A 14,935-nucleotide genomic window follows, 5' to 3' on the forward strand; every position below is an offset into this window, starting at 1 on the left:
CTTTTACGTGCTGGAGTTTGCTTTGCTTCACTTTGCATGGGAGTTCGTATCAGTAAAATCGTCAGTCAGGGTCAGTCCAGTCACAACAAGTGATACCATCACGTGTATTTCGATCGAAAATTGAACTATGTGATACAGAGGAAGATGTTGAGGAAAAGGGGAAATACTTATCTTTGTTTATGGACATCATTAAGAATTTTCAGTTATATTTCAGAAGTCAATGCTACTGGAATCGTGGCAAAAGAAATCCCCCCTCATTTGCAGATATTAGAGAGAAGTATGAAAAAGGGTTTGGGTGCCAATAAACATGGCACATCCCCTCTCTCATGCTATCCTGGTAGAAGGTCATTGTTGTCACCATCCTTTGGTAGCGCTCTCATGTGTCATTCCATGTCAAATCACACAAAGTTAAAGAAAATTTTACCCTCATGTGCCCGATTTCGCTGAAATCAAATTTACATATTCTAGGAGTGGAAAAATGAAATTCGTGTTTTTTTATTAGTCTCCCTTTTGATTATTTTAGTAACTAGAAAGTATTGAAGTTCCTGAAATATTGTGCTTATCATTGTAGTTCATTATGTATATTTCTGGTACTAATCGTCAAGAGATTTACGAACTTTGGCTCATTTTGAAGGTTAAAATAAGCACTTCGTTCACACGTAAAACAGAAAGTAATTCTTTTAATATTTACTATTTTTACAAAACACAGTATTGTAAACATTATTTTCAGTGCCAGAAATTGGCTTAAAAAAAAAAAAAAAAAAAAAAAGAAAAAAAAAAAAAAAGAAAAAAAAATCCATGACTATCTCGAAGATACTCATACAATCCTAGAAAAAATCAAAGGGGTATCCTTAATAGGTACTGAGAAATTGAATAAGTTACCAAGTCATGTGTCGTGAATTGGCTGGCTGTATGCGAGTAGTACTGCTGCATTGTGGTGTTGTGCCACTGTGTGTACAGAGTCAAAGTTCTGGATGCGTAGGTACGAATAAGCCATTTATCACTGACAATGATCTGTCTATCACATTCATTATCTTATTGTACACGAACTCAATATGCTGCCTTATACTTAATTAAGATTACAATCATTCGTTAAAATGTGTAGTCTTTAGTAAAAACTGTTAATACTTTTTGTGCCACACTGCTTTCAAAATTATAATCACTTGCCAGTCAAATAGTTTGAAATGTCCACCACACTCTCCTCGCTTTGAAATGAATAATTGTTTTAATGTGGCCTGAGATACTGATGCTGGAACAAAAGAGTGCAGTTGTTAAGTAATTCGGTACTTTAGCTTGTTAACAGGGTTGCAGTTGTGCCATTGTGGGCCAGAGCACCGCCCTGGTACTTTTTTCTGCAACCAGGCAGTACCCTGATTCTTTTTTTTTTTTTTTTTCTCCACTTTTTAAAACAATAATTGTGTTAATTGGGTCTTATTCAAATTTGTATTTTGTAAGTATGGATTAGTAGTAGTTATGCATAATGGCAGTGCGGTAATAACAGTAGTAGTAGTGGTGATGGTGGTGGTGGTGGTGGCGGCGACAGCAGCAGTTTATTTACTTATATTTAATGTGCTGTACAACAGCCAGTGGCAAATTACAGTTCAGACGATAACAAAAACAATAGCAGTGATATAAATTACAATAAAAGTACAATGAAATAAGTATTAAAATAATGGGAGTTAAATGAGAAGATAATTGCAAATGAAAGAATGGAAACATATAAATGAAGCATGGTAAATAGTATAATAGAGATATACAAGATGACGAGAATATTATAATACATATCTAAACAAAAGGCATAAATTAATAACAACTGACATAAAACTCAAAAAGTATATACTACACGTTAATGGATCCAAGTTCAATCCATGCAAATTAGCATATTTTATACATTGCAGACAGGAGAAAGAGATTTAGAATTTCTATTATAAAAAAGTTTATGAAATCTGAAACGAATACTGATACTGCTTATGAATGATTCACAATCAATATCACCCTTAATGACTTTACAAAAAAATAAATAATCAAGATCCTGACGTCTGGCAAATAAACTACAGCAATTAAAATATTTGCAGTTAATCTCATATTTATATTTGGAATTTCGTAAAAATCTCTAAGAACACAAGGAAATAAATTTTCTTTGAATATTCTCCAATTTAGCCGAGTCAGTGGAAGTAATGGAGTTCGATACAACAGATGCATATTCAAGCTTGGATCTAACCAATGTAAAGTATAAAATTAATAGACACATAGGAGTAGAAAAAGAATAAGTTACTGGTATAGATCTAATTAGACCAAGCATTCTTAATGAATAGGTATAAATATATTGCACATGATCATGGAAATATAGTTTAGAATCAAATAAGCCTCCAAGATCTCTAATACAATCTTTCTTAGTAATTATGACATTACTAAGAGAATAATTAAATTTTAGAGAAGTAGTTTTCCGTGAGAAGGAAATGACAAAAGTTTTGGATTGATTAATTTTCATTCTATTGTCAACAGACCATCGTGAAATTGAATCAATGTCATTTTGTAGAATTTGACAATCAGGTAAACAATTTTACGAAAGTTTCTGAGGTCATCCGCAAATAAAAGGCAACTAGAACTTATTCTTTTACTTATATCATTTATAATTAATAAAAATAAGAGAGGTTCGAAGGTAGACCCTTGAGCAACTCCACATAAACTGTTAAATGGAACTGAGAGAGAATTACTTAGTCGAACACAAGATTGACTATCTGTTAAATAATTTTCAAACCAATTAACGTAGTTACTGGAGAGATCAAAATTACTTAATTTATTTAATAAAATTTTGTGAGGAACAACATCAAATGCTTTGCTAAAATCAAAATAAATTGAGTAAATTTGAACTTGAGTTTCAACTGCAGGCATTATGAGATTGAGATAGGAAACTAAATTAGTAGTAGTAGATTTCCCTGTAGTAAATCCATGTCCATAATTAGTAACACTATTTTTATTACCATTTTTAAAAACTGGGATAATAGATGCTTCTTTCCGAAGTGAAGGATAGATTCCTGTTTTTAAACTAAGATTGAATAAAAAAGTTAAAACGGGTATGAGAATATTAGAGCAACCTTCAATTATAAAATTAGGAATGCTGTCAGTACCTTTAGATTTATTAGGCTTTAGTTACTTCGTCGAATGTAATTTTAGACAGGGACAAACAGTCAGTATTATTAGAATCATAAGTAATGAGATTAGAGTTATAATTTTGTTGACCAGATTTAAATTGACTAGCAAATGCATTTGCAATTTCTTTTTGATCAGTGATGGGAACGCCATTTATTATTAATTCAGTGAGATTGGTATTAGTTTTTCGAAAAGCTTCAACATATTTCCAAAATTTATTTGGTTCTTGCTTTAGATTATCATCAATTGATTGTAACCATTTGCATTTATCGGATTTAATCATGGCTTTGACTTGTTTTCTAATATTAGAAAAAATTTGATAATGATGATCTGTTTTATATTTTTTGTGATTTTATGAGCTTTTTTTTTTCTTAATAAGCTGACGTAATTTGTTTGAAAACCATTTAGGTTTGTGCGACTTTTTAACAAAGAGATATAGCATTGTTTACAATTTTATACAAGGAATTTGCAGCAGTGTTTACATCAGAAGTCTGATATATGCTAGCCCAATCATAATTGTAAAGAATAGAATAAAGATTCAGATGATCACCTTGAGAATAATTTAAATATCAACTAATATGACAGTGTACCTGTAACGATATATTTACTTCAATATGAATAGAGATAGATGGATGATAAATATCCTCTAAAACTAGAGAGTGATCGGCAAGTTTAACTATACTATTATTGGCATTAGTAATAACCAAATCAAGAAGATTTTTACTAGTAACAGTAGAGTTAATTTGATTTAATCCAAGAAGGCAAGTCGAGGAATATAAATCCTTAAACTTAATTTTAGAGTAATAATGAGTGTCATTAAGATTAAAACCAGTTGACCAGTCCATACCCAGAGTATTGAAATCACCGAGGATTACTATACTCAAATTACGAGTATCAAGATTTTTTCAAGAAATAATAATAATAATAATAATAATAATAATAATAATAATAATAATAAATTTTTATTTAACTATTTTTATTTATTGATATTTATGTGCTGGACAACAGCCATTGGCCAATAAAAGTCCAGCACAGTGATACAATTAATACATTAAAATGAACAACTATGGTACAAATTAAAGAATTGAAATAACAAAATAATAATAGTAGTATTTGTAGTAGTAGTAATAATAATAATAATAATAATAATAATAATAATAATAATAATAAAAGTATTTACCTGCACTTAAGCCCACATACAATATCTCACCCTTTTATTCGATTCTTTACCTGTGTGCTTAAGCCTATATATTCTGAAAATTTTTTCTACTTGGTTTGTTTTATTTAGTGTATTGAAGTATCAGTGGCAATGAATCTCAACACAACAACTATTAAAGAGAAAACTCTTGTTCTAATGATACGTCATTCAGTGTAAATTCACATTTAAATCGTCTTGGAAATATGATTATTCATTGTAATGGTTCATCCTACCAGGAAAACAAATTATTATTATTATTATTATTATTATTATTATTATTATTATTATATTAATAATAATAAACTTTTTGCAAAGCTCCCTGGTACCAGTACTAGGCCTATTTTATTACAGCTGCAGACTTGACTGAAAAACATTATTATTTTACATATGCACACAACACAAGACTATACTTCGAAAGTATTAAATGACCTTAAGGCAACTGTTGAATTTCTAAGGGGTCATTACGCATTTCTAAACCTAGAGGTTATCTTATAGTAACAACGCACCACTGATAACGTGCTTTTCGTTGACAAGTAGCCTCCTCTTCACTCCCTCTTTCTCTGACTAGAACAGATTTCACTCAATCCGAGCCTTCCACCTGAACATGCCATCAGTCAATTATTTCTATAGTTACTTCTTGTTCGAATATCATTTTGATACCAGCATAGTTCTACGTAAAACATTTTAAAGAATATAATGTTATTTTTTCCTTTTTTTTTTTTTTTTTTTTTTTTTTTAGAGATAAATTCCTGCTATATAAAAACACATTTTAAAAATACAGCCTCCTAAAAGAGGTCCGTTTTGTGTTTTGATTGAAACTTAAAAAATAGCATAAACCGTATTTAATCTAATGCTCACCTTTTTTTGTCCAAATTAGTATTCAAAATTGGAGTGCGCATTAGATTCGAATGCAAACAATGGTGATACCTCTATGAAGGATATGAGTATGATCCTACAATTTAATTTCGTGCCTCCGAGGATTGAAACATTTTAATTACAGATTTTGATTTGCAGTGCGACCCGACGTAATAATTTTCTTTAAGCTTCCACTTTCTGTGATAAGCTGTCGCCACTGCACAGCTCAGAAATAATTTCCGAGGAACCATCCAAATATCTTACAGCAAACGGTTTTTTCTAGCACTGAGGGTGCGGAGAGCAGTGTATGGCTCGTCTTTAACCTCATTTGAGGATATGACCGCATATCATAATACTACGACCCTTCTTTCTGAGTAGTGGAGACCATGTCAGAGATTAGAACAAGAACTTTCAAGTATCCTTGTACCTTCTTAAATGCAGTTCATTTGTCATTTTAAAAGAAAAGAATAAACGAAATAATGAATCATTTAAAATGATATAATATAAAAAATATAATGAATAAAAAATACAATTAAGAAAAAATAAAATAAGCTGTAATAAATACAAAAATTATCAGAACTTTCAGATGACAGGACAATTGAAAGAATATCTGAAGTTGTATTTGGTCATTTAGAAGAATTTAATTGTAGCAAGAAATTAATTGCGCAAACGTACGAAGGAGCATCTGTAAATATCGGGCAGTACAATGGGTTAGGAGCCATCTTCGCAACTAAAAAGGGGAGAAGAATCGAACTTCACTAAAATTAATTGCCAGCTCCAGAATGGTGAGTCAAAGACTAACAGAGGCCTACTTCTATTGATTTTGTATGCTCTATTATTATTATTATTATTATTATTATTATTATTATCATCATCGTCATCAAATTTCAAATTTATTTATTTAATACACAAGGTTTACACTACATTAGGCATTGCAGCCCGAAAGACCAAAAGCTCGTGCTCAGGCACATTATTGCTTTTATTATTATTATTATTATTATTATTATTATTATTGTTATTATTATTATTATTATTATTTTATTATTATTATAAGCTATTAGTAATATTTGTTTCTATCTTGGTCATCAGTCGTCAATCTCATATCCCACATACAAAAAAATATCACGAGTCGCCGTCCATTCCGTAGGTAGTTCGCTGGTAACGAAATTAAAATATTTTATCGTTTGTTACGTCATAACTCATTGCTACGATTCTCGACTTCGTTACAGTCTTTATTCATTTACCGTTATTTATTCATTGGCCTATTGTCGCATAGAGCGTTTGAATGATTGTAAAAGCATTCAAGAAGTGCTGCATTTCAAATGCTTTGGACAGCAGCGAAGATGACGTGCTCTGGAACGACGAGGATGATGAGGAAAGAGGAAATGAATCTACTGATGTAGACATCTCCGAGGAGTCCAGTGATGAAAGCATTAGTGAATAGTGGTGAGTGAAATGTTTACTCACCGTATTTCATGTGAAAATAGTCCAATAATTGTATAAATTCTGTGTTCTGATAGTTTACGTACAGAACCATTGTTGTATTAAATATAAATTGAAATAAATACCGTTTATCCTGTCATTGATGCGCATAACATTCAAAACAAACTCTTTTCTCATGATTTTAAGTTTCAGGTTTGGGGTTTGCATTAGATTCGCGTAAATACGGTATGGTAGTAGTCCAATTCTTGCACTTTATAATATCAACACGGAATGTCTACGATTTATAGAATCTTGAAAATAACGAGTTTCGTATTAAGTTGCACGCAAATTTACAAATAGATACATATATAATTTAATAAGTGATTAAATTATATAATTTAATAAATGATTAAATAATTGTGTCCACCCGAAAAGAATACAGAAGGGTTATTTAATTTAATCTAGAGAATGCATAAAGAAACTGGAGCAGATACTAAGTTGTCATGTTTCGGTTTGACATGGAATGACTCTCGTGCAGAATTACCGAAACCATTTTATCAGGAATTTGAAAAGTTGAAATTGTAACTTTTATTCCATTATTATTGTAATTTTGGCCCAGGGAAAAATACACGTCTTTTACGAAACATTCACCTTTATTCAGTGTGCAGCATTATTCGAGTCCATTGAATTAAGCACCTCTTTCTCCTTGTAGATGCTGAGCTTGATGTATGAATCATGTTTCCCATTGGGTTGAAACTTGTGGAGGTGGAAAACAGTATTAGGTGCTATTGATGTAAATCACTGAATTCTTCGATGGGCATTTAATAGAAATTTTCTTAATGGAGGCATGCAATTCAGTGAGCTAGGACGTGATGTTTATTGCTGATGTTTATAGATAATGTGTAAGCATATACTGTCGGTGACTCAGGAGAAGATGAGAGCAGACTGAGGGGAAAGGGATGTGAACAGATAACGTACGACAATACGTCAATATTTGTAATGTAGTAAGTGGAAACATTAGGTCTCCTTCTGTTCAACTTAGCTTTAATTTCCATACGCATTGTTACTCATGTTTCCTGCACGAGTAATAACCTGGATACTGGGATGCTTATCTGAGCGATGTTTATAATAATCAACAGCGATAGTCAAGAAAGTCACATTCTTCCCCCTCGTCTTCTCCTGAGTAACGGACAGTAGTTATACCATCCAAGAAGAAGTATGCAAGTGCAAGAACTTCTGGGCAATACTCATAAGGTATGCTGTAATTTTATTAGGAAATATAAGTATAGGAACTAATGAACATAGAATAGTGTACTACGGACATAGTAGAAAGGTGAGATGTGATGGAGACTGAAAAGGAAGCAGAGCATATGAAGAGAACTAGAGAGAGTAGAGAAGAAGAAGACTGAAGAGCCTCTTGTGAGGTAAATATTTCAACGAATTGTATCATCCCACCACCTACTGATATTTATATTAATCTGTCACACTCATGTGATGTACAACTACCTGCCATTCTCCCCACTGTGTGTTTTTCTTTCACCCTATAACCCCTCTTCTTCCCATCACCAGAATGCTTCTTGGAGTGGAGAAACTTGCAGCATCAGTGTAGCTTCTGTGTAGAATTATCTAATTATCTGATACCGTTTTTTCAGTTGCAATGGATGTAATCAAGACAGAATTCGAAGTCGACCCTCTGGCTGTACAGTCAAGCAGAGATACAGATGATCCTTCAGATGATGTAAGTTAAAAGATAATTATAATAATTAATGTTCTGTCTACTCATTTATGTATGCTCTTTGTAATCAATTAGTGTTCAGTTACTACCCTGCGAGATCAACTGGACCTGTAAGTCATTAGTGACAGTAGGTCACGTATCCACAGGGCTATCCTGAGGGGCATTACCAGTTGCGGTATGCATCAGTGATTGCTGTCGATACCAGATTTTTAACTGGTTAGGAGAATCACATCCAAAGTCTGCCAAATTTTGGTTAGGTCCACATCCAAACGTTGCAAAACGATTGCAGAGACTGGAAATTGGTTGTCCAAAACAATGTCAGAATTGAATGTTTCTTTCGTGACAAGTTAGGGTAAACGATACAGTAATTGGCCAACTGAAATTAATTTTCCAATTTCCCATTTATTTGTAAATACATTTCTTGCTTTTTATGTTGTGTAGCAGCATTTGTTATTCTTGTTTGTGGTTACATTTCGTTTTTATTCCGCAAGATATCAGTACTAGTAGCAATGATGTCTTGTATATCTTGATGTGCAGATTTTCTTGAATTTCGAAGGAACTCTGTAGATGTTGTTAAGCAACACACTTTCCCAAAAAATAAATTTTTCGTCATTAAAAGATGTCATAAGAACTTGTATTATATAGACTCGTGTTCATCAATGATAGTCAATGTTATTTTACTTGTTATTCTCTTAAAACAAAATGGAATCATGCATGAAAATGATGTGGCCAGTCACTGTAATATGAAATATGCTTACTTTCAGTGATTGGCCGTTTGGCCTATCATTGTAATATGCACTGGCGAATTATTGTATGAATTTAAATCAGATACAGAAAATATTGTTCAAGATGCCTAAACAACCCAAAAAACGTTATGATAGGTGATGGAGAAAGCCATTAATGAAGTGCAGATTAATGGCCTTGCTGTACATACTGCGGTGAAGTTGTATGGCATTCCTCGAGCTACTCTTCAGTTTTAATTTTAAAAAATCTTGGGTATAATTTCAGATGTATAGTGGAATTATGTTTAAAAGTTTTTCCAAGGAAGAAATGAGATTTGAAGATCAGATGGTTGGGTAAAAGTACGTAGGCCTGATTTATATTGCATACATTTGAGACAAAAATATTGTTTCCTAAAATAAAAATTTATTGGGTTTTAATTTTTGCGGCTTTTTATATGTCATCCCATACCTCTTAAAAGGAAAAGTAAATCAGTTATATCAGCCAGCTCTTTTGTCAGTGAGAAGGACTTATGGGAATGGTTTAGTGAAATACTGCAAGATAACGAGTTTCAGGAGGTCTCATCTGATCCAAACAGAATTTTTAACCGCGATGAGACAATATTCAATTTTGTCCTATCACAAGAAAAGCTCTTGTAAATCAAGATAAGAAAATTGTCTCCTGTAGAACGAAGTGCTTCAAAGGATAATTTAACAATAATGTAACACATTCTCTGCAAATCGACTTACATGTAACTATATCAGAGAATCCCTGGAAAAGTTACATCATGAGTTCAGGAAGAATGGGATATTGGAAGAAATGGTAATGGGTGATTGTTGCTGGAGTTCTTTTTAATATATATTATCAAATGTGTTGCGTCAATTTCTTTTGGAACATAGCATCAAGGTTCCTGGACTGTTACTTGTTGATCGCCATAAAACTCACCAAACCTTTCAGTTATTTCAGCAATGATCCGAATTGAATATTGAGCTAATCTGCCTCTACACGAACGAAACACTCATTTTACAGCCAGCTGATAAGGTTTTCTTCCACCCTCTTAAAGTTCGCTGGAAGAAAGCTGTCAGGCAATGGCAAACAAAACACATAGGTGAATCAATCACTGAAGTAAATTTTGCACCAGTTTTGAAAGAAGTGTTAGATACTGGCATTAAGACAGACATATTAGTTAATGGGTTCCACATATGCAGGTCCAGTTGCGATTGATTACACAAAATGCTTGGGCTCATCAGAAGTTGAACAAGGAAAACTAACAGAAACAAGATTGAAAGAAATATAGATTGTGAACAATTTGTCTATATAATTGAGTAAGAAGTATTAGATATTGGCACTAAGATGGAGACATTGGTTAATGAGTTCTGCGGATTCTACACTTAAAATGTAATTCAATTGTAGCCTATATTGTTGGTTTACTTGTGTTTTCTGATTATTTTCTTGCAAGGCCAATGACTGTCCCAAGTACCGGTCAATAACTGTGTTATTCACAATGTATTTTTAAATCATAGAAAATATAAATAAATATAACGTTTTGTTCACCAAGTGGTACGGTACATTGAAAGTGTATATTTTAATTAAATAAATAGGCTACAATAAATAAAATGGAAATTATAATTTTATTTCTGCACTTCATTCATGTTCAAAGGAAAAAATTCCTTAAATGGCCAATAATCGTATGGTTTACCCTATATCTTTCAATTTTTACATGGTAATGTTGTTACCACATTCTCGAAGTGTCACAGTCTAATGAGATTATTTATCCGAAAACATATAAGATTACGTACTTAACCATATTTTCCTTTGAAAGAAAGTCACCTTGTTCGGAAGGTCAGGATCCTAAACTGGAGACCTTGTGAATGAGTCAAGTGAAGTGTTCTTCGATTTTTGTTCTAGTTCCTTAACTTCCACACCTGTTCGTATCTTTATATTTAAACTAATTTTTATTAGGTAATTATTACACTATCATTTTATTAGTGCACTTTTATTAAATTCCACTTATGTTGAAACTCACACATTTTCCTCCAAAAATCCACTCTATGCAGCATTTACTGCACTTTCATCATCAACTTAGTCATGATACTTATAGTAGTGCAGTTCTACTTTCCCTTGTTTACAGTCCAGAAACTGCAAAAGTGCGATTCCAGGTAAGGAGGCATGTTGTTTAGAGCCTAGATTTTGTTTTTAGCATCTCCTTCTCGTGCTATAAAGTAGCAGTTAAACTTCTGTTCAGTCTGAAATGAAGCACAGACGAAGTATATTGGTGAGGTTTGATTTAATGTATTCACTAGCGTCAGCACAATGAGAACTACAATAAATAGTTGTCTTATATTATAGTCTATGCGTGAAACGCATGCAAATGACTGTGGATATATTTATCTGTATGAATTATAATGATAACTCTTACAAACATATTGAAAATGTAGGGCCCTATTCATAGACATTCTTAGAGCGGGTTAAATAGCTACTTCCGGTGGATGATCAGCGAACTAACGTTTTTCGTATTCATAAACTAGTGTTAGCGATAATACGTGTACTAAGAGGGGTTTGGCTGGCTAAATTTTAGCCCCCGCCGGTAGGGTAGTTTAGAGGCTGACTAGCTTAGCAAGATGGCTGTTATGATGCAGTGAATGTGGGTTATGTACGTCGAATTCGTGATGTGAGACGTAGGAGGAAGACGTAACTACCGAGATTGGACATATTTAGAAAATATGAAGTATACAACATTAGTCAGGCTTCTGTAAGATGTATAATAACGAATGTGTCAGTAGCAATCACTGGACTTGCGCCTCGTTACGTATGTTTTCCTAGGGAAGAAAAACGAATAACACTGCGAGAAAGTTTGACGACATCGCAAGATTTCCTCAGGTAATTATATTTCATGATTTGAATATTGTATGTGAATGCTTTCTTAGAGAAATTTGTACTGTACCGGTACCATATTGGTACAGTAGGCCTATTGTGATATTTCATCATTTTTAGGTTATTGGCGCCATAGATGGCACGCACATACCCATAACAAATGTAGGAGGAGAACTGTCACAAATATATATCAACCGAAAAGGATGGTATTCTCTATTAAACGTTCAGGTACGTACTGTAAATGAAATTACAACCCGTAAGAGGTTATGTAGACCTAGGCTGAAATTTTGGTGAAACTAGCGCTGAGGTAGTTCCGATGATTTCGATACTGAAAATCGTTGAATTTGTAAGATATTTTTGTAGAGATGCAGTTGGTCATATATGCAAGGCATTATAACAGCCAAAAATAATCTAACCTAATCTATCACAGATTCGTATATGCAAGGTGTATAAGCAGAGTACGAAGAGAACCACCTCAGTGCTAGTTTAGCTTTTAATAACTTTATTTACATTTTAGATAGTAATGCATTATATTACATTATTTCAGTTAAATGGTACAAGAAAAAGATTTGTAATTTGTAATTCTCCAGAAAAGCTACACTGAAGAAGACAATAAAAAATCGCCTCAATGTTGCCCCCCCCCTCCTTCTAACTAATTATTAATATAACATGCGAGAAGTCCAGGGAGAATTATTAGAGAAATGGTGTTATATTGGTAATAAGTGGGAGTGTGGGAGCTACAACAGTGCACTACAGTATGTAAGTAACAGTACCCAAGTAACTATTAAACGATTTTTATGTTGAAAGTATTTGTGGCTGCTGACTAAAACCACATGTTTATTTGGCCTACTGTATATACCTATGTCACGGAAGTCAGTGAAGCAAAGATCTATTGTTCCTCCTTCAATGTAGCTTTTCTGGAGAATTACGAGAAGGTCAAGCAATACATCAACATAATACATAGATGAGCAAACCTAAGATAAATTTAACTAATATCATCTCTTTGATAAAAAAAATCAGCACCTTTTCTATTGCTTCATATGTTACTGAAGGCCTTACTTATGAAAAGACAAATATTTTGTGAAACCTGATAATTCATTTTATGTTACTGTTTTTATCACAGCTCTTTTTTGTGATGGGGTCAGTGGTAATTATTTTTACTTACAGCCTTGCCAAATGACCTGTTTCAACTATAACTTTCATTTCTCTAGAGATGGTATGTTTTCATTTCTTTCAGGTGTTTTAAGAATTTGTTGTTTCAGTTTGTTGTATTTCCTTTTACACTCCATTTTAGACAGTCTCTTCTTTTTTAACACTATATGGTACTGCTTGCATACTTGAATGTAACATTTTTTCTTTGCTTATCACATTCTCTCTTTTAGGTTACATATGCAGGATAAGACTGAGGATCTGCTTTTAATTTCTCTCGAAATTTCCTCATCCTTTCTCGGTTTAGTGATGCTGAAGATGAAACTATGAAAAATATTATGGGATCATAATGATGGATTCATAGAAATATGTTTCAAGTTTATAGGTTAACTAGCTACATGTACATGTTTTAGGTTACTTTTGCAAAGCATAAAGAAAATCCAAAGTATAGGCGTAGAATTTAAATTAATTACTGGAATGTTAATTTTTGCGTTATGGGTGAGACACACATTATATAAAAGTGTTGCAATTTATATTGTGATGTCTTAACTTCAGAGTGGCATGCTTACACAACTGCTGTAGGCTGTTAGCAGCTCTAAATATCAGAATGAAAAAAACTCTAAGAATAAAAACTATTGCTTAGTTAAAAAACTTCAAATTTTTTACCAAATTGCACAAAAAAAGGGATACATTTCACTTATATGAGTGACAAATCACATTCGTAGCTTTCATTTGTGTACCCACATGATAGTTTTTTTTACCAGTTTTAATTTTTTATAGAAATTCCTTTATGAAATTGCTAGTTAACACATATATTACCTTATTCATTTAAGGTTATAAGTGATGCAAGTTTCCAAATTCTGGATATAGTGGCACGTTGAAGAGGAAGTGCCCATGACTCTCGCATTTTCAATGAGATTAGAATTAAGAAGCGATTTGAACAGCATGAATTTGGACGCTTCATTTTGTTGTGGGATAGTGGTTATGGTGTACACAAATATTTGTTAATGCTTGTAAAGTGAATTACTCTACTTGCAATGTATTGTGTATTTTTGTATAAGCTTAACTGATGAATTCTATATGCTATAATTCATTAAATTTGTTTGATAAAATATCTAAACTTGTAAATTGAATTAATCTGCTTGCTATATACCTAAATTATTGTGTAGTTCAACTAATTGTTTATGCCTTTAAATTGAATTAATCTGCTCACTAGGTATCGTCTTAATTCAATTGCCTATGCATGAAAATTTAATTGATCTGCTTGCTATCGTTTTATACTTTTTTATACCATTTTAATTATTTTTATACCTATTTGCAGCTGCTCTCGGGCTTGGGTTAGATTCCTGCTTGGACTGATTACCTGGATGGATTTTTCAGAGGTTTTCCCCAACAATAAGGCAAATGTTACGTAATATGTGGCGAATCCTCGGCCTCACCTCATCTTGCCAAGAATTTGTGTAACTCTTGACCTGTTCCACATCTTAAAGCTTCTATGGAACAAAATAAATTAAATAAAAAAAAATGAAATACTGTGTTATTATTCTAAATGATCATGGACAGAATCCAATGAAAAGTAAGGGAGAATGTTAAACTTTTGTATACCACATAATGTAACTGTGTACACCAATCACACTATTACTTTCTTATATTATATGTTTTTTTTTTTTATTGTTTAAGTTTGAAAGATTATCATTTTGTTGGAAATTATTTCATTCTAACATCTAAGAAAATATAAGATACTCTAAGTTATGTGAACTGACTGCACAAATCACTGGTGTGGACTTTGTATTTCATGTCAATTTTATTTCTTATGAATCACTTATACA

General features: G+C 32.5%; 1 protein-coding gene and 1 long non-coding RNA gene across 7 annotated transcripts in view; both read left to right on the forward strand.

The window, feature by feature from the left end:
* Positions 1-14,935, forward strand: part of LOC138710237 (zinc finger protein ZFP2-like) — a 105,651-nt gene that overhangs the window by 22,363 nt on the left and 68,353 nt on the right. For all 6 annotated transcript variants that reach the window (XM_069840923.1, XM_069840924.1, XM_069840917.1 and 3 more), the window contains one exon: positions 8,281-8,366. In XM_069840923.1, coding sequence (XP_069697024.1) covers positions 8,281-8,366 — 86 coding nt within the window. The remainder of the gene's footprint in view (positions 1-8,280; positions 8,367-14,935) is intronic.
* On the forward strand, positions 11,523-14,627 carry LOC138710242 (uncharacterized). The gene is made up of 3 exons (XR_011335190.1): positions 11,523-11,963; positions 12,078-12,185; positions 14,428-14,627. It is a non-coding gene; the product is annotated as an uncharacterized lncRNA (long non-coding RNA).

Source organism: Periplaneta americana, chromosome 12 (genome assembly GCF_040183065.1).
Source record: "Periplaneta americana isolate PAMFEO1 chromosome 12, P.americana_PAMFEO1_priV1, whole genome shotgun sequence".
In the NCBI taxonomy this organism is placed as follows: domain Eukaryota; kingdom Metazoa; phylum Arthropoda; class Insecta; order Blattodea; family Blattidae; genus Periplaneta; species Periplaneta americana.